This window comes from Notolepis coatsorum (genome assembly GCF_963971535.1).
Source record: "Notolepis coatsorum genome assembly, chromosome: 12".
NCBI classification, from domain to species: domain Eukaryota; kingdom Metazoa; phylum Chordata; class Actinopteri; order Aulopiformes; family Paralepididae; genus Notolepis; species Notolepis coatsorum.
Genome location: NC_140176.1, coordinates 22227643 through 22248100, shown reverse-complemented (window position 1 = coordinate 22248100; position 20458 = coordinate 22227643). Strand labels below are relative to the sequence as shown.

Genomic DNA, 20458 nt, shown 5'->3' with positions numbered 1-20458 from the left:
GTGGAGGGGGATAGGGAGGCCAGGTTGCGTCTGAGTGAGACGGTTTGAGTTGGGGTGAAGACCTTTCGGTTAAGCATGAGAGTTAGTGAGAAGGATATGAAGGAATGGTCAGATACATGTAGGGGAGTTACCGTGGTGTTAATGATGCTGGAGTTACGGGAAAATATGAGATCCAAGGAGTTGCCTGCTTTGTGGGTGGGAGGCATGGCAGTGGGAGTCAGGTCAAATGATTGTAGGAGGGAGACTACTATGACTGACTGAGATGAGTCAGGCAGGTTGAAGTCGCCCAATAGAAGGAGAGGGGTACCATCTTCCAGTAAGGAGCTTAGAAGCATGTCCAGCTCATCTGTGAAGTGATCGAGCGGACCTGGAGGGCGGTAGAGTGTAACAATGGTGAGATTGAAAGGATTAGAGACAGATACTGCATGATATTCAAAAGAGGAGAGTGACAGTGCTGGGAGGGGTGTTAAGTTTGTAGTCCATGAAGGAGATGTCATGAGGCCAGTGCCTCCACCCCGTCTGGAAGGTCGAGGTGTGTGAGTGAAGTTATAGTTTGTAGATAATGCTGCAGGTGTTGATGAGTTATTGGGGGTTATCCAGGTCTCAGTTAGAGCCAGGAGCTGCAGATTTTGACTATGGGCGTAGGCAGTAATGAAGTCAGCTTTCTTGACTGCTGATTGACAATTCCATAAGCCTCCCCGTACTGTGACAGGTGTATTAGTGGCTGTAGGAGGGTAGGAGAGATTAGCCGGGTTGCTAGCAAACTGCCGTGGGTGGGTTGAATCTGTTCTGGAAGAGCAGATTGTGGATATGAGACACATTGTGGTGTCAAGAGTGGCAGGGAGGAAGTAGAGGAATAGCAGAGTGGAGTGAAAGGTAGGATTAGGATGTACTTAGCGCTAGGTGGATCGGTGGATCCCTCGGCAGATAACTCCAGGAAAACTCCTCTTTGTCCCTCTTCGTTTCTCGACGCTTCGCTGACGCTAAGCCTGCAGGCCTTTAAATCCCTATCACTAATTAGTGCTGTCTAACACCTGGCCCTTAATGGGTCACTTAAGAAAACAAAATGGCTGCTTTAAACACGCCCCTTAATCAAGTCAGCTGGTCAGGTCAGCAATCAAGTCTCAGTTTAAAGATATTACTAAATTACTTAAAATGTCTTACCCTGATGCAGTGTAAGTCTCTCAGTGAATGAGCTGTCCTTCCACAACAGAATGTAGTACAGAGTGATTCCAGGAGAGGCTGAGGTTCTGCTTTTAAGCAGTGACAGGGCTCTGAGATCACACTCAGTACACAAGTGCTGTCTTTAAGCAGGAAGCAGCTTTTAATGGGTCACTTAAGAAAACAAAATGGCCGCTTTAAACACGCCCCTTAATCAAGTTTGATGTGGTCGTTCAAATAGAGGAGGCATGTGTCAGTGGAGTGGGACGTTCTGAAGCCAGATTGGAATTCGTAGATTAGATTTTTTTCCGCCAGGTACTTTTCGACCTGTTCGTAGACTATTTTCTCCATGACTTTCGAGATGGAGGTAACAATAGAAACAGGGCGGTAGTTGCCTGGGTCTAATTTGCTGCCCTTTTTGTGCAGAGGGGTCACTCTCGCAATTTTGAAGTCCTTGGGGACGTGCCCCTGTTTTATAGAGAGGTTTATTATGTGTGTGATGACTGGGGTGATGGCGGCTGCTGCGTCTCTGAGGAATTTGGAGGGGATGTTGTCATGGCCAGTGGCCTTGTTAGGTTGGAGGTTAGGTTGGAGGGCGCTCAAATAAGAAAAACAGCTCAAAATGTATTTTTGACTGTCGAAAACTAAATAAAATACTGCATTCCGCCTGCATTATGAATTTATGATGAGATAGTAACGAAATAGTAACGCACAGCCACTTGGACAAGTAACTGCAATCAGATTACTGGCTTTTAAAGATTAACACGTTAGATTACTATTTTCGGGGAAAAGTAATCAGATTACAATAACGCGTTACTTAGTAACGCGTTACTGGCATCACTGCTTGTGACACTATTGATACTTTGTGTGTGTTTAGTGTTTGTCTCATTATATATACCTGTTTGTTCTCCCCTACCCTTTTCCCCTGTATTAAATATCATTGTGGGTTTCATTCCCCTTATGGTTTAATAAATATAATTTACCTTTTGGAAAAACGTATTGTTTATTACCTGCCGGGACCTGTGCTTAAATCACACACTGAACGGGCTGGCTTCACAACAGCCAGCTCCAGTTATTTGGTTGTCAGACCTTTGAATGTGACATATGGGCTAAGAAAGTCCTTCAAAAATAAACTTGTCTTATTACTGTCCATTGCTACAAGAATCTTTAAAATTGGACATACAGGTTACATACATACAGGTTACAGGCATAGCTTTGACACGTTGGTGGCGCTAGAGTGCACGAGTTGTCAACATGCCACTTGGTGACAGGTGCCTAAACAGTCTGCCAAATGTGATTTTGATACATTAAAGCATTTCTGAGACATGACTCAACTTCCTGTTTGGCAGCTTTGTCCCTAGTCCACAGTTGCAGCAGGGGGGGGGGGGCTCTAGCAACAGTTGCAGCTAGGTGGGGGTTGGGAGGGCGAGACAGCAACATCCTGGTGTTTGATTTTTAGTAGAGTGAATTTTAACTATTGATTTTGAGTGGAGTGAGTTTTTACAACTCCGTCCAAAATGACTGAATGCGTTAGTCCAAGTGTCTTAGTCAGTTCATTTTGGTAGGTCCTGTGCGCTTAAACGGATCCAAAATCTTCTTATTGCAATCCAAAAGCTTCGATAATCCCAAATGTCTTCCATGTCTTCAAGTTGGTAGCCCGATTGAAATGTCCCAAGAGGCAGATAGGGTTAGCCTCATTCTGCTTTCTTGACAAAAATATGCGATCCACTAATTAGATCCATATCGAGTTGATTTGAGCATAGTCCGACAAACGGCACGAAGCACAGAGCCCTAGAGAATTGTCATTCTCTCAGTCGTGTTGATGACTACTACTAGCATATCCCTGTAAACCGTTTGTGCTGTGTGCTGAAATGAGTTCAGTCAATTATAAATAGGGCTGCTCGAATAATTATTTAAATTTCAATTACGATTTTGTCTTCCCACAATCATGGAAACAAGATGTGCCGCATGTCTTGTGTTATAAATGTAATGCACCCTTCCTTCACAGCAGTGCACTCTGCCCTTCAAATCATCTGTCAACTTCAGTATAGGCTGTATACTGGGTAGTAACCTGGATAGTAACCTATGAGGCAATGGCAACTCATCTGTCCACTATAGGCTCTATACTGGATAGTAACCTAGGAGGCTGTGTTAGAATAATGACTAAGGATTTGATTTTATGTCACTTTGATTATGCAAAGTGCTCTTGTTTTGGGAGCTTGACTAAATTACTGAAATATGTTTCATAAAATACATTTATCAGGGTCGTGTAGACTACAGGAAAATACATACACTTTAGGCAGTTAAAGGGGCAGTTCACCCAAAATAAAAACGAAACAAACCCCCATAATATCCCCATTACAGTGCTATCTATCCATTCAGATAGTTTTGTCATGATTCACCTAGTTTTGGAGATATCTTCTGTAGAGAGATATCTGCCGTCACTCCAGTACAATGGAGCTGAAAGGCACTCTGCTTGTGGCGCTCAATAAAAAAACTCAAAAGTAATATTTCTTTCCAGAAATCATGACCCGGTTACTCAGGATAATACACAGACCTTGTTGTGAGCAGTTTCATGTAGGAACTATTTTCTACCAAAGTACACCCCTATTAATTATTATGGGGGTGTAGTTCGGTAGAAACTAGTTGTAAATGCTTGAATAGATGTGAGTGACAGATGTGAAAGGTGTTAAATGACCAATCAGCAAAAATCATGCTGTGATATAATGTGAGGTGTTGAAGAAAAGCAAACAAATTAGAACTTTTTATTTATTTTTTACTCCTTTACTCACGTCATGAAAAGTAAACGGCACCGATGGAACTTGCCAGAAATAAGTGGGGGAAAATGTTTGTCCTGGTCTTTCTAGGTTTTCCCATAAAAACCACCTTAACCTATGTTCAGACTGCAGATAAAAGTGACCCAACGCTGTTTGTCAAGGCCAATTTAGTTTTTGCTCATTATGCAACTGTTTTCACAAATCGCATGGAATCTGATCTTTTAAATTCTGATTTGAGCCTTAGTACTTAGTTTTCATATGTGCTAAATCAGACAATCAAACAAAAATAAATTGGATCTGAGCAATAAATCAGAACTGAGCACCAAGGCAGTGTGAGCGTAGCATTCGATGCAGACAGGATAGTTTTGGTGTCTCCCTCTGTCTTCTGTATAGTGTATATAGCCTAAGGCGCAGGCAGCGACCGTCACTTGCATGTGGTGAATCGGAGGAGATGCAGTCGGTCTCTCTGTGTGTGATGTGTAGCTCCAGCTCTCTTGTCTTGTCTATCTTACTGTACGGCAGTGTGCTGCGCTGTGCTGGCCCTCTTCCATGCTGTCGTTCCGAACCAGTGGAGCAGAACGGGGAATGCGGCAGCCTGGATTTTGCAGTATTAGTGAACGGGCCGAGCTTGCCAGTCGCAGTGTTTTTATTTATTTATTTTATTTTATTATCATTTTTTTTTTTTTTTTTTTTTTCTGAGGTAGCCAGGTTTGGTCTCTTAGATGGGGGTGGGGGGGGGGGGGGGGGGGGGGGGCTCCAGGAGAGGCTGCGAGGTGCATGAGAAGGTTAAAGCTGTCTTGATTCAGGGGTGTGTGTGTTTGATAACGGGGGGAACTGTGTGAACTGCTGTGCAGTGTTTGAAGGTGGGAACAGGTTCATGGTCTTGTCTGGTGGTAACAGTGGACCGTGCTAAAGTTCCTCCCCTACACTGCGGCACCTCCTGTATGTCATGGTCTCAACTCTCTTTATAACCATGTGGAAGTCGTTTGCCTTGTTTTTCATTGTACTGCAGGGGTGGGAGAAAAAAAATCAATACAGTGATGTATCGCAATATTTAGCGTGTCAATATTCAACACGGTCTCGTCAGAAAACGTAAATAAAGTACTAATCGTCCACAGGAAATAAGGTACATAATGTACATTATAGCCATAAGTAATATTATGAAAGTGCTAATACATTTGCGTTTCGTACCAGCAAAGGTCCAAAACGAACACTGCAAGGAGTCGAACCGACAATGATTGTGGTCTCAACTCTGATACAAACCCAGCAATATTATGATAATGGTTAATTTTAACGTTTTAATTGTTACATTAGATTAGATTCTTTAATGACCACCCAGCCAGGCTGGTGGAATTTGTTTTCAGTGTTTAACGTTTTAATTGTTACATTAGATTAGATTCTTTAATGACCACCCAGCCAGGCTGGTGGAATTTGTTTTCAGTGCAGTTACAGCATTGTTCCAACATAGAACATATAACATCACTTACAATACAAGATACATACTACATGCAGTTAAATACATAGATACATAATTACAAAGACCACAATATCACAGTTTATGTCCATGTCCATAGCAACAGAGGTAGGGGGGGGGGGGGGTTGCTACAGGGAGTTCAGTGTCCGTATGGCAGTGGGGAAGACGCTGTTTTTAAAGCGGGATGTTTTGATTATGATTAAGAGTTAGGGTTATGTTTAGATTTCAATGGTTATGGTTAGTAACAGTGTGGTTAGGGTTTGGGCGAGGCTATCAGAAAGGGGTGTCTTGGTAGTCTTCAGGTAAAGGCACGTGCCTCCCATGCCAGTGCCCTGGGTTCATTCCACAGCAGGGGAGCTCAAACGTTTACTCAAAGGGTTAAAAGTTCAAAGTAAACATTTTGAATATGTTTATATATGTACTTAGTTGTAATGCGTAAACATTGTACATTTCTGTAAACACGTCAATATATTACTTATGGCTATAACATAATGTACAATGTGTACCTTTTTCCTGTGGTCGATTAGTACTTTATTTACATATTTTAAGCGAGAGCTGGCTGCAATATTATATCGAAACACTGATGCCAAGTATTGATATTTAAAAGAAAAACTATTTTAAACTTTTTCTTTTGACAATCCAATGTTGCTACAATAAAAATGATTGGAATGAGGTGAAAGTCTTTATCTTATTAGATGATGTAAAGTATATTTTTTATTGCAGATGTTGACAAAGTTGGGGACATAATTAGCAGTTAAAAAAAGGTAATAAATCGCAATATATTCCAATATAGTATCGTAATAATATTGTATCTGGTGATTCCCACCCCTATTGTGTTGTCTGACTGATCCTGCAGTTTTCCTCACTGTGCTGTTTTTTAGTCTTGTGAGGGAAATCACCCTGATCAATGATTGTAGGTAGTCGAAGGTAGACTTGATAAACAATGGTTTATTCATCAGAGTAATAATATGGCCTGGATGACCCAAACCGGGGCACCAGCTGGTGTGTCCCAGCTGACCTCCAGAGTCCACTCAGGCGTGGCTCTTTATAGGGTGAGAGTGGGGAACTCTGGGTAGGCTGGCTAGGTTCAGGATTGGAGGGGGATCCAGGAGGGGAGGGGGGGTTCTAGTTAGGAGAGGGAGATGGGGGGGCTGGTATCGGGTGAGGGGGGGGGGGGGGTGAGATGAAGATAGGTGGGTGGATGGGGGAGGGTAGGCAGAGACTAGTGTGTGGGGAGGGGCGTGATACAGTTATTCCACAGTTTCTTTCTCTCATCTCTCATCTCTCTCATCCTCAGATAAGTGAGGCCTTCCAGAAGAAGGTCCAGAATAAGATCAAAGATCTCCTCCAGCAGATGGAGGAGGGGCTGAAGACTGCAGACCCCCACGATTTCTCCACTTACACTGGTTGGACAGGTCAGTGGTTTACTGGCTGAACGTCATTCCCTATTGCTTCATCGAAAGCCTCCTTCTCTATGGCCACTGGTCCGTACAGTGGCCTATAATGTCTACCTTATCTTAAAGACATTGGAAACTTAAAGCTGTGATTTCTTTATTTGATGTAATCTTTGTAAATATCCCTGATCTTTTATTTATTTTTTGTTAGAGGTGCACTATGCAGTTTCAGAGGAGGGGGATTTGTTTGCAGAGTTTGCAAAAGACATTTTCTATCATTCTTAGAATTATTCTTAGAGATATCTTAGTTATTATGAATGAAAACAAAATAATCTTTAGGCACTGTGTGAACCAAACATAAGCCTAGAATATGTTTGAACAAAATTGCCGGTCCTGTCTTTGTAAACGACAGCAGTGAAATAGTAACTTTTCAGGAAGCTTTCTAACTTCAAACAGTGTTAAGTTTGTATTCAGTTATGAAATGTATACCTTTTAGAAATGATTAACTTCACTGACTTTCACAAAGTGACAACATTATTGTTTTTTTTTTGCAAAACATTATTGCTGTAACCTTTTTAATATTTTCCTCACACACAAATATCTGTCAAATTAGAACAGTGTCCTTCCTATACAGTATAATCATGTCAAGGCGTGGCTTGTTAAAACAAATACATAGAACACCCTTACAGTATATCATGGCACTTTTGCTGACCATAATATATTGGTAAAGGACCAATATCAGCCGATAATCTCAGCTGACTGATGCATCTGTCCAGCCCTGGCGGTGTGTCGCAGTGTGAAGACATGCCACGTCTAGTTCTCTTCTTTTCCCCCATACTCCACATTTCTTCTTGGATGTCACTGGGTGGGTTAAAAATAAGACAGGCTTATGAAATGTTAACTACATTTATATTATGAAACATTTCAAACTGCATTATATATTAAAAGTAACATTGCCGACATGAGCCTGACCTGCCCTGTCTGGGTGATTTCTCATGTGGCTGGTGAAACACTATTGCTGTCTATAGGGCTGTCTTAAATACTTCGAAGCTTCGAAGCTTCGTTCGATGGGCATGGGATTCGAATATGAAAATAAAATTCGATTTTGTAATGTCTTTTTTTTTTTTTTTTTTTTTAATCAACTCTGCCTCTCTTTGTTAACTACAACAAGCAATGTTGTTTGTTATTTAAGATGAGGTCGGACTCGGCACTGACAGATTTGTGTTCATTGTGCTGCTTTTATAAAGCCTCAAATGACGGCTTACAATATTTCATGAAAGCAAAGTGTTTTGTTTGTCTAAGATTTAAAAAGGTTTAAACTTTACAGCACTGACAAAGTTGAACAAAGTGCTGTACAAGTCCCACAACAATAACAACAACAAGAACAACAACAAAAAAATATTTATACATTTTTTTTCTTTTTGTTTAATCTCGAAGCTTCGAATTAAAATTGAATCTCGGCCCCGAAGCTTCGAATTCCAAAAAAAAATTCGAAGGTCAGCCGTATTGCCACAAAATGTTGTAAAAAATGGATACAGTACACGTCTGAAAGCGCCAGTGTTGTAGTACTCGAGTCCTGGACTGATTTGCAGGACTCGTGGCTCGACTTGGACTTAAGCACTGATGACTTGGACTCGAGCATTGACTGCATTTGGACTCAGACTTGTTAATTGATAAATACAGTTATTTAATTTTTTATATTTTTGTAATAGGCTCTAATCATTTGGCATAATATATTGATGGCTAGTGCATTTGTTTGCCTATTGTGTCACGAAGTAAATAAACTCCCATTGAAATGGTGACTGCTGTGTCATTTATGTTTAGTGTAGACCTTTCTTTATTTGTATGTCAGCTCTTTGACTGCCCAAGTGGAGGTGACTCAACCTTGATGACTTGGACTCGGACTAGGTTAATGGGGACTCGACTTGGGCTATTCTTTGTTGACTTGGACTTGGACTCGAACACTGGGGACTCGAGACTCAACTCGGACTCTAGATTTAGTGACTCGACTACAACACTGGAAAGCGCCCAAGCAAAGTGTGCTCAAAACATTAAATATCTACCCCTGCTGTGCTCACCTCACCAAAAGAGTTCCATTAAAAAGGAATATGTTAGTCCAACAGTTACCCACTCTCACCCCAGGGGCTCCCAGACCTTAAGGCTATGGAGTAGAGAGTAGAATGCATTAGGCCTGGATGGTATACTGACGATTCACAGATACCCACATACCTAATGTTGCTATGTTGGGTAAATGCATTCCTCCGGTGAATGTATGTGTTTAATTATGCGCCCCTTTTAATTCAACTGAATATAATATAATACAAAAATGTTTACCTTATTTTATTCTCTTCTCTTCCTCTGGGGAAATGTACTTCTTGGATTAAACCTGAGGTTTAATTCAACTGAGTATACAACAACCAATCACATGCTGACGGACTAACATGTAGATATTATAAAATATTACAAACATGTTGATAGATGAACATTACAAACATGTTGACAGACAAAACATTACAATCATGTTGATAGATGAACATTACAAACATGTTGACGGACAGAGGGCCAACACCATGGAGAATGTGGTATTTGTGCGTGTGTGTTGTATAACGTTTTTTTATGAACTACCAATCCTACCTTGTTTTATTTTCTTCTCTTCTCTTCCCCTGGGGTAATGTACTCCTTGGATTAAACCTGAGGTTAAGTCTGTGTTATCATAGACTCTGATCTAAGCTTTAGGTCCCACATTAACACATTGACCACCAGCAGCAGGGGGCGCTGATCCCCCTTCATCGCCAGGTCTTTATTCAATGGATATAGTTTCAGACTGCGACATTTGCGAGTGCTTAAAATATATCTTATATTATATCTATGGGTCTAATAACGCCGTCGAGTCTCAGTGAGTGGCTTCCAGTCAACATGCCCAAGACAGATTGTTTTTTCATCTGTACATTTCCGTTTGATACCGTTTTGAATCGGGTGCTTTTTCAGTAATTCCAGGAAAAAGACGAGGAAAAGGCATTTTACTGTAATCTAGGGCTGACCTTCGAATTCTTTTTTGGAATTCGAAGCTTCGGGGCCAAGATTCGATTTTAATTCGAAGCTTCGAGATAAAAAAAAATAATAATAATAATTTTTTTTTTATAAAATTATTTTTATTTATAATTTTTTTTTATGTTGTGGGACTTGTACAGCACTTTGTTCAACTTTGTCAGTGCTGTAAAGTTTAAACCTTTTTAAATCTTAGACAAACAAAACACTTTGCTTTCATGAAATATTGTAAGCCGTCATTTGAGGCTTTATAAAAGCAGCACAATGAGCACAAATCTGTCAGTGCCGAGTCCGACCTCATCTTAAATAACAAACAGCATTGCTTGTTGTAGTTAACAAAGAGAGGCAGAGTTGATTTTGCAAAAAAAATGTAATCATAATTTGATTTTTTCTTTTTTTTTTAAATAATAATAATAATCGAATTAAATTTTCATATTCGAATCCCATGCCCATCGAACGAAGCTTCGAAGTATTTAAGACAGCCCAGTGTAATCCAGTCATCACGTTGTAATTTTTCGGCTGACTATCTAATCATCCTGAAATCAACGCTAGATTATCATTAGCATGTCTCCTCGTCCATACATGAAATGACCGTCGTAGCGGGGCGCTCGCCTCCCCCCCCCCCCCCCCCCCCCCCCCACCACCGCAGCCAACGGTAAACAGCCATACACGGTCCACACAGATAGCTGTGATCGTGGTAGAAATAATTGTCAGATCAACGATCAAATTTATATATAATGTTCTTACCTTGTATCTGATGTAATGCAAAAGAGATAATCCAAATATCTGATCGCAATTCCAAATAATGCTCGTGGAGGTCCGTACCACACTACCAACCGTTTCACAATGACGGGCGGGCGGAGTTACTGTTCGATGCCATCGTTGTATAGAACTGGCTCGCCTGAGTATTTAAACCCCGCCTGCCCGGCTCAGATCGCCTCCTAAAACACACCAGACCATTTTCAATGGAGTGCAATAGCTCCGCAAGGCAGTAGAGGGCGGTGTTGACCGTCTGCCAGCTCAGACAGGGTATGAAGGGTCTGCAGAGGCTGCAGCCATGAATTATGAATAGATATAGCGAATAAACGAAATAACGATCCCAAAAACGAGTTAACTCGAGTTAACTCGTTTTTGGCGATATTCGCATGGCGGGCAATAACGAGTATACTTGTTCTTGGCAATTAATGTGTTAACATGGTGACGAAAACATAATTCTTGCATCTTAGAAACATGGCTGAAAAACGGATCCATGCCTTTATTTCAAGCAGCCTTGATCTTTACTGGCCTCCCGGAAAAAAGCCATGGAGAGCCTTCAGTTAACTCAAAACTCTGCAGATAGGCTATTAACTAGAACCAAGAGGGGAAAGAACATTCGTTCAGTGTTAGCTACTCTGCACTGGCTTACATTTAGGTAACATTTAGAATTGATTTAATTTATATATAAATATATATATTTATAACATGGCATATAATATGCCATGTTATAAATATATATATTTATATATAAATTAAATTAGGTGATATATATATATATATATATATATATATTAGAGCTGGGCATAGATTACATTTTTTTATCTAGATTAATCTACCTGTAATCCTGGAATTAATCTAGATTAATCTAGATTAAAATCGCAAAAAAATTAAATCTGCCGAAGGCATTCAAAATATGTGTGTTCTACCCAAATAATGACCAGAGGAGGAGATTTATCCTCTCCTCTTCATCTGAGGAGTCACTAGCTGTTCTATCTCCTTGTTCAACAGCATGAACATGTCTCTTCTTTTTGTAATTTCCAGTGTTTCTTTTAAAACCAGATTTATCGTAATTTTCTGTGCCCTTCCTTTGATGCCATTAACATTGTTACACTGATATTGACAGCTCTCTCCAGTGTCAAATCACTCTCTGTCAGTAGTTTCTTCTGTGCACCTTCATTTCTTAATCCACACACAAACATGTCTCTCAATGTGTCTTTTAGTGAATCTCTAAATTCACAATGCTGCCGACTGGTTGCTCACACACAGACTGCTGCAGAAGCAGGTTTCTCAACAAATTCAGTGCAAGCTCAGTGTAACAGTTCCATGAATGAATGAATGAAAACTTTATTTAACAGATTGCAGAATGGGTACAATACAGTACGGCTCAATACACACAATTGTTAAGGGGATGCAGACCAGAGAAAGACGTTTGTCTTGTTTACATCAGGGTCCCCCATTTTCATTTCATATTGCTCCACATTGTCATCAAACGGTCCAATATTTCCAATAACCCAAGCCATTTCTGTTGTAAACACTCACGATAGTCCAGTCGATCCTTCCTTTAGTGTGTAAAGTGGATTTCCTCCTCTTGTAGATGTTTCCAAGTGCCGCCGAGCAACGTGAGCTAACATGCTAACTCGCTAACTGCTAACGTTAATAATGTAAACAAAGCTCCCAACGGACTTCTTCTTTCTTGCATTGCGCAGATTCAGACGTCGTCATCGCCGAATTGTGTTATATCCTGAGGACTTCTTAACCTCACCTGTATAACGTTAGGTTATGGCTATAACCAAGTTCTGTTAGTTAGGGGTGACGCTTGGCATCACTACTGCACTCCCTCGCGTACGTGCACGCGCACTGAATAAATTCCACAAATGTACCTTTAATACCAGTATTAGTCTGACCACACCCCTCATCAGCTTACCTTCATAAGCAGGTGTGTGGTCACCTGCTCTCCTCCTACCCAAGCTTTCACCACAAGGTGAGGTCAAGGGCTGCAGCGGCCGTCTGATGCCAAGCGTCACCCCTAACTAACAGAACTTGGTTATAGCCATAACCTAACGTTCTGTTCCGTTAGGGGCTCTGCTTGGCATCACTACTGCACAAAGGGAGGCCAAGCGGAGCCGCTGGCTGACAAATACACCCCGCTGACAGCCCCCCACAACCATCAGAACAGGGAGGGCCGAGCCCCCCCGACCCCCCCTAATGGAGGGCATCCCCCCTATTAGGGGCTTCACGAGAGGGCGACGGACCCGACCGTGCGAAGAGGCACTCAAGCAACCCAACGCACAGGGTGAGCAGACCGTGGCTTGACCCCACGACTACACCCACGCACAACCCGCATGCCACCCGGGAACGAACGTAGGAAACAACCTCGTCACTGCCCCCAGAATCACGGGGTCAAGGGCAAACCCAACCCCGTGGCAAGGCCGTAGCAGCGGAGCGCGAAGGAAGACCCAGACCCACCAAAAGGACTGGACTCCCTGGAATGGGGGCCCAGAGAAGTCCATGATGCCAGCATCAAGACCCCACCAGGCGGGCACCTAGTGACCCCGCCCCCCACATCGCCAGCGCATTCGGACAAAGGCCCCTCAGGCGAGCGGGCCCTGTCCTCCCCAACAGCACACCGCCTGGAACACAGGCCCTGCAACAGGCAGACAGTATGGTCATAACACACAAAAGTTAACCAAGGAAGCAGGCAGCGCACCGGGGAAAAAGACCAGGCAACAGGCTGTCAACCCAAGCCTGGAAACTGCGGACGAGGCAGGCGCCAGAAAGGACAGCTGAAAACAGCCGCCCCGGCGGAAGGGGCGTAAACTGGCGTTGTCGCATAACCAAGCCTTTAAACAGCATGTCAGAAGCGGGATCCTTAGACCACTCGACCCCTGACAGCTGCTCACAGAAAAAGCCCATACGATCGGCAGACGTCATGAACGTGCAGGGGCACCCTCAACCGGAGAACCGGGAGTTGACACTGCAGCAACACACCAGAGAACCAACCACCCAGGCATCACCCCATGCAATGGTTGGTCCCATAACCCCCAGGAAAGAAACCCCAAAACACAACTGCGGCACCGCCGCAGCCCGCGTTCTGGTTTCCAACAGGGCTATCCCGGGCCTACGGGTCAACGAGCATCACCCCGGACCGGGCCCGGTGATACGGGGAGCACAGGGTCCCCCGAGGAGGTTAAAACCACCCCAACAGGCCCCTCAGCGTCAAACGCAAGAGAAGAGCGTAAAAATGGAAGACCAGCCCCAGCACCCCGCACTCGGTATTCCCAGGAGGTCACCCAACCAAGTACCAACCAAGACCAACCCGCACAGCGGCCGAGATCCGACGAGATCGGACGCGTACAGGTCGGCACGGCCGTAAGCCATTACGACAGTGCAGAATACAACGCACCTAACAAGGGTCCCATAACGCTCAACCCTGTGACACCCGGATCGACCCAGCATTTTTCCCCCTGAAAAAACCCCAAGTCCCTCAGGGTACCAGAACAGCAGATCTGCATCCCCAGCGGACAACGGGTGCAACTGGACTGGACCAGCGCGACCAGAACCAGTCCCGTGCCCTAATCACGCCGACCTGCCAACCCCAGGAGAAGGGGCAGATATGCGTGTTTGATCCCAACATAAAAAAGAAGGCGCCACCCAGACGTGTCGGTATGAACCGCGCCCGGTGGCCCACCCCTAGGGCGTGAGACCCTTCCCCATATGTCCAGACCCATTCCGTCATCATCCCCTGACATGAACGGGAACCCATCGACAACACACAGGGTGTCGGAAGAGGAAAAAACCCCCATCCCAATTGCTCCATAAAAACGCTGTTTCACCCAAGCAATCAAGGCGCGCTAGTCAGCCAATGGCCCAAAAGCACATCCTGAGCCAGCACTATGTGTGCGTTTGGACATACCCACATCAACAACAGGTCGTTTAGACCACCATATTGAATCCCCAAGACGCCCAGGGAAACGACAAGAGGGGCGAGATGCAATCAACTCCATGAATGAATGAATGAAAAAATTACCCAACAGACTGCAGAAAAGGGTACAACCCAGTACGGCAATACACACAACAGGTTAAGGGGAGGCAGACCTGAGAAAGACGTTTAGTCTTGTTACCATCAGGGACCCTCATTTCCAATCCATCAAAACACATTCAACTCTTTATACAAATAAAGACAAGGCATCACCCGTATGACCCAATCTGCACAGCTGGGAGTAAAAAACCTTGTTTTTCACATGATTTCAATCCAGTCACTCCTTTTAATCAGAGTGTAAGACCAGACCCTCCCAGAAACACCTTCCCACATGAGACCACGGTCAAGAAAAAAGATATGTAAACTGTGAGACACGTGACCAAAAGACTCAAGTTTGACACATAAACCGGGCGCAGCAGGCCTGTGAGCCCTGCGCCCAACCTCGACATCTTTAAGACACCAGCTCATGGAAGGCGTCGCCATAGCAACAACGCTACAACGGGCGGGGAAAACCTACCGGATCCTGTCATGTAACAGGAGTCGGTAGAATACCCCCCCCCCCCCTGTCAAGCACTGGCTTGGCCCTGACTGGCTCAGCAGAAAAGATCAAAAATCCCCTAAACCAATCAAGTGGGGAAGGAGGGGTTTATTCGACACCCCCTCCCGAAACACACCCTTTATCCCTACACACAGAAAAACAACCGTAGCCATCTTGAAAAACCTCCGGTAGAAAACAAAGCATAGCGAAGCTAATACAATGCCCGCTACCCACAAAAAGTGTAAAAGGTTTTACAACAAAACACAAGTCGCCTGTGCGTGAATCCTATACCCGTTGCCTATGTCATACATAGGAAAAACACGCTGAACGAGAGTAAGCGGCTAGGCTGTGAAATGTGTGCGTATGAGTATTACTGCAACTAAACAACACAGCATTGTGAAAACACATATACTTAGTCAAAGCAATGGAATAACACCAGTTCTAGCTGCATGTGGAGCATCAAGCTAAATAGAACCTATTACCGAGTGTACGTTGCAGACCTTTCTTAACCTTGTAATCACAACACAACTCACCCCACAACGTAAAAAAGGGCAGATTCATATATACACAGCCCCACCATATGATTTGTTTGAAGAAACACACAGTTTGTTCGGCCAAAACACAGTCCCCCTCCGTCGGGGAACTTTCTTTATTATTACTAATTAAATAATGTGTAAGGCACAAAATCACAGAGGGGCCGGGGAGGGTGTAGGGGAGGGGACACAGAGGGGAAAAAGTCACTCTTAACGGCGTCTGCCACCTCGCGCCGCTCGAGTCTTGCCACCCCGGGGAGCCCCGGAGGGACGGTAGGTTACAGTCTGCTGGACACGACGTTCCCTACCGTCTCCTCCGGTCTGGGATGGGCCGGCAGTGGCAGAAGCGCCGTTTCGTCCCCTGGCCCTCTTGGCAGGGCCAGCAGCGGCGGCGGAGGCAGTGGTAGCGGCGACGGAGACAGCTCGACATCGTGGAAGCCTTCTGCCTCCACCGGCAAGGACGGGAGGCGGAAAATGGGGTTGGAGGATGGATCTCTCCTCTGCCATCTCTCTGCACGTTGAGGTCATCAACCGCAGGGCCTTCCCGAACAGGCCAGCGTCGGAGAGGGCGGCCGTCAGAAGAGGAGCTCTCTTCTTCTCTGGCACACGGGCCTGCTCCAGCCAAAGGTGACGCTGGCCCAGGGTGGCCAGGGCGCGCACTTTCCCCATGGCTATGGCCAGCACCTGGGAAAGATGCAGGACAGCTCCCGCAGCCTGGGTGATCTGATCGCATTTCACCTCGGTCAGATCCGTGCCGCCCATCATTATCCCCGATACAAATCTAGCCAGGTGGGCGATGTTAGACGCCGCAGCCAGCGATTGTGTACCAGCGATAAATGACTGGTCACCCCAATAAGCCAATCGCCTAGCCGATTTCCCCTGGAGGACCGGCTTGCACAGTGGCTCCCACACCATATCCGGACAGAGGAGCGCGGCCATCGGACTGTCAAGCCGAGGCACGCCCTCCCCCATACCTTTGACCAACCCTGCTACCCGCGTAACCGGTACGTAGGTAGGAGTTAGTCCCATGATGTTGGCCACCGCCTGACCCCGACGAACATAGGCCCCCATTGATGGGAAAAATGGGTAGACAACGTCCACCCCTCTCACTGGGGGACACTGCCAGGGATGGCCTAAGAGGTCATCAGGGACAGGTGCAGGCAATGGCAGCGGCAGCGGCACACCGTTTGCGGTAGCGGCTACCGCCATGAGCTCGGGAAACAAGGCCCGCAGTTCCCCCTGCGAACCTTCCTCCACCGACCCCGCATCCCTCACATACAGCAGGCTGCGACTGGTCAAGGAGCCACAATCCGATGCGGCCGACAATAGGGCATCCTGCCGCTGAGGCCAAGGTGGTTCCTCGACATCCTCGAACAGGGCGCCCCATGGAGCCATTTCCCCCCCCTCCGGGGTCTCCTGAGGAGGGATACTCTCCTCCACGGGGCCATCAAACAAAAATCCGTCCGCCTCGTCCATGAAGTCCTCAGTCTCCATCGGAAATCCCGAGCCGGACGCATCTTCGCTGGTCTCCAGCAGCTCCCCAAACCCAGGCCGTTCGCGTCTGCACGCCACCATCTTGCGACACGAGCGAGCAGACGCGAAAAGTTTGCGTCGCAAATCCTCCGGCTCCAGAACAACCCCCCGTTCACCAACGGGCGATTCCCCAGAACCAGAGGAACCAGAGTCGAGATCAGGCCATCGCCGGAGCGACGGCACCGACCCCTCGGCTCTTCGGTGAGGAAAACTATCCACCGGCAGTCTCCCGGGCTGGGTCGGCAACCACGAGAGTGGCAACAGCCCAGCACCGAGGCGCACAACGGAGGCGGGAATGGAGAACCGGTGGTGAAGAGTAGGTCTAGCGGGTCTACTCTCCGCGGAATACATTATGACCCAAACCTTTTCTTGTACAACGAAAGTGAGAGAAGAAAAGATTAAGCACAATGTAAACCAGTCACAACTCTTTTCAACTAACAACACGTCAAGTGGGGTACTACCGAGGCACTTCCTTGTGGTGAAAGCGAGAAGGAGGAGAGCAGGTGACCACACACCTGCTTATGAAGGTAAGCTGATGAGGGGTGTGGTCAGACTAATACTGGTATTAAAGGTACATTTGTGGAATTTATTCAGTGCGCGTGCACGTACGCGAGGGAGTGCAGTAGTGATGCCAAGCAGAGCCCCTAACGGAACAGAACAATGATTACCGGACCACTACTTTAGTTTAACACATTATTCTGACTACAGCTCCGGTACATACTTGTGCAATCACTTCCGGGTACCACAGCTGTGAACTACGGCAAGTATTTAAGGACAATACAGACCCAACGTTGAGAAAAAGATTAACGGTGTCAATTATATTATCGTGCGATACTAGTCTCGCGTTAACGCCGTTAACGGCCCAGCTCTAATATATATATACAAAGCCCTAAATAGAACAGGACCAAGCTACATTGCCAATTCTCTTGTCAACTATGTGCCCCCAAAAACACTACACTCATCTACTACTGGTTTATTGAAGGTTCCCAGCAACAGCCAAAATAATAGCCTTTGCTAATTACGCACCAATGGTATGGAACACCTTACCTATGGACATTACATTAGGGAGGCTAGCTCACTAAATATTTTCAAAAGTACGCTAAAAACATATTTCTTTGTACATCCACACTGTGATTATTGCATTGTAAATGAAAGCTATTTTATTGTTCTTTATCCTGTAATTCTTATCTATTTTGTTTCACCCTTTTTCAAATGTTCTGCATTGCTTTTATAAATTTTTTTTTTATGTTCATTGTATATCTGTTTTACTGTGTTTTCTGCTGTAAATCACTTTGGGCTGCAGTTCTTTATATGAAAAGTTCTATACAAATCATTATTCATTGTTATTCTCTCCTCTTCTCTCTCTGCACAGGCATCGCCCTGCTCTACCTCCAGCTGCACCGCGTGTCCGACGAGGCCTCCCACCTGCAGAGGGCTCTGGACTACGTGAAGAGGACCCTGAGGAACCTCAACGGCCGCAGGGTCACCTTCCTGTGCGGGGACGCGGGGCCACTGGCGGTGGGGGCTGTGGTTCACCACCGTCTGAGCAACACCGCAGACAGCCAGGACTGTCTCACCAAGTAGGTGGCTGTGCGTGGGGGGGGGTGGGGGGGGGGCTGGGTTGAGAAAGGTCTAGTCAGGACTCAAGACTTATTTGACCTTAGTTTAAGTCAGATTGTAGGCAGTGGAACTTACATTTTAGTCTATTTCTAATCAATTTAGTCCGATTTTAGTCAGTAACTTCAATTTGTGTATTTTTGTCTACTTTTAGTCACGTTTTAACCTCTTGACACTTTCAGTGCCCATCACGTCATATCACGTTTTATCAGCCCGATGCCTGAATGCCCACGACGTTTATTAGCGTTTAATTTTTTTATTAGCAATCTGAATTCATATTTCATCAACCGAGTCTCCCGTTGGTATGCAATAAAAGCAATCGATATTTGGAATGGCGATCAGGAATTGGAATAATCTTTTTGGATAACATCTGATCTCAGGTAAGGAATTTATTTTACCAGTCTTAGGATAATCAGACCTGTTTTCACGGAGATATAAGCTTTTCCCCTTATGTGTGTGTGTGGCTGTGTGCGCGATCGCTGATGAGGGACTCAGGCCCCGTTTAGACGGAAACGCTAGCAGGTGAATCCGCAAAAAAAAAATTTCGGATGTGCCTTTCGTTTATACGGAAACAGCGTTTTTACGGGGTGAAACCGCAAAAAAGTGAGACTACCTTCCAGGGTGGAATTCCTAGAAACGCAAAAGCTTTGCGCTCTCGTCTAAACTGTTAAAACGTATAAATCTGATAAAACGATGACGAAAGGGTTGTCACGGCTCTGGTCGCGCGTACTGCTTACGTCACAGGTAGCAGGTATGCGCCAGTAGCCGAGACGTAAACAAAGCAAGTATGTCTGAACGGAGATCACCTGAAGGCTACATTGGCAGTACTTTTAATCCTTTCACTGCCACACGACAGAAGGTTAACCCTTTACTATCACACAACCGGCTGTCGTGTGGCAGTGAAAGGGTTAAATACACAAGAATCTGTCCCGCGGCGTGAGTGGACCCACTGTCTATGAGTGACTCTGCTTTGGTCCAATCACATTCCCCATCCACAGTCTGCGAATCAGAGGCAGAGTAGGGCGGGTCTTCACAGCACGTCATGTGACATATGCGCCAATCGTGTGACAGCGGGGCTTCGTCGTTACAGCGTCGTCTGCACGGAGAATTCCACCCCAAAACGCTTGTCTAAACGTAAAATTAAAAGTGAAACCGCAAGATGACTTTTGCGGTTTCTGTTCACAAAACGCTCGTCTAAACGTAGCCTCAGATAATCGATTTTCAGCTTGCGGCCCCAGCATGCATACGTACACATATACTATCGATAATCTAGTGTTTATTTGAAAACCATTCATAAATAGGCCGAAAAATGACAACGTTTTTGTGTATTCTAGAATATTCCAGTAAACGTCTTTTATCATGGAATCTTTTTATTTTCCTTGAAAACGAGGCCTTTTCATTAATGCTATAAAACGAAAATGAACCGATAAAAAAACAATCCGCTTCGACAATGTTGACTGGAAAACGAGTCATTGATAAGCGACGGGGCGGGTTAGACACATAGCCATAATTTAAAACATAGATTAGGCGTTATTAACGCTAACATTGAAGTGGATGGTGGGCATTCAAGCACTAAATCGTGCGCCCCCTGCTGGCACTGAAAGTGTTAACGTTCCGACGGCCCGAGCGTGGGCCGTCACAAGTCACA

The 20458-nt window shown here is 45.1% G+C and overlaps 1 protein-coding gene across 1 annotated transcript in view; it reads left to right on the top strand.

The window, feature by feature from the left end:
- The window catches only part of lancl2 (LanC lantibiotic synthetase component C-like 2 (bacterial)), a 131585-nt gene that overhangs the window by 77218 nt on the left and 33909 nt on the right, over positions 1-20458 (top strand). The window contains 2 exon segments of the mRNA XM_084326059.1: positions 6710-6827; positions 18566-18773. Coding sequence (XP_084182185.1) covers positions 6710-6827; positions 18566-18773 — 326 coding nt within the window.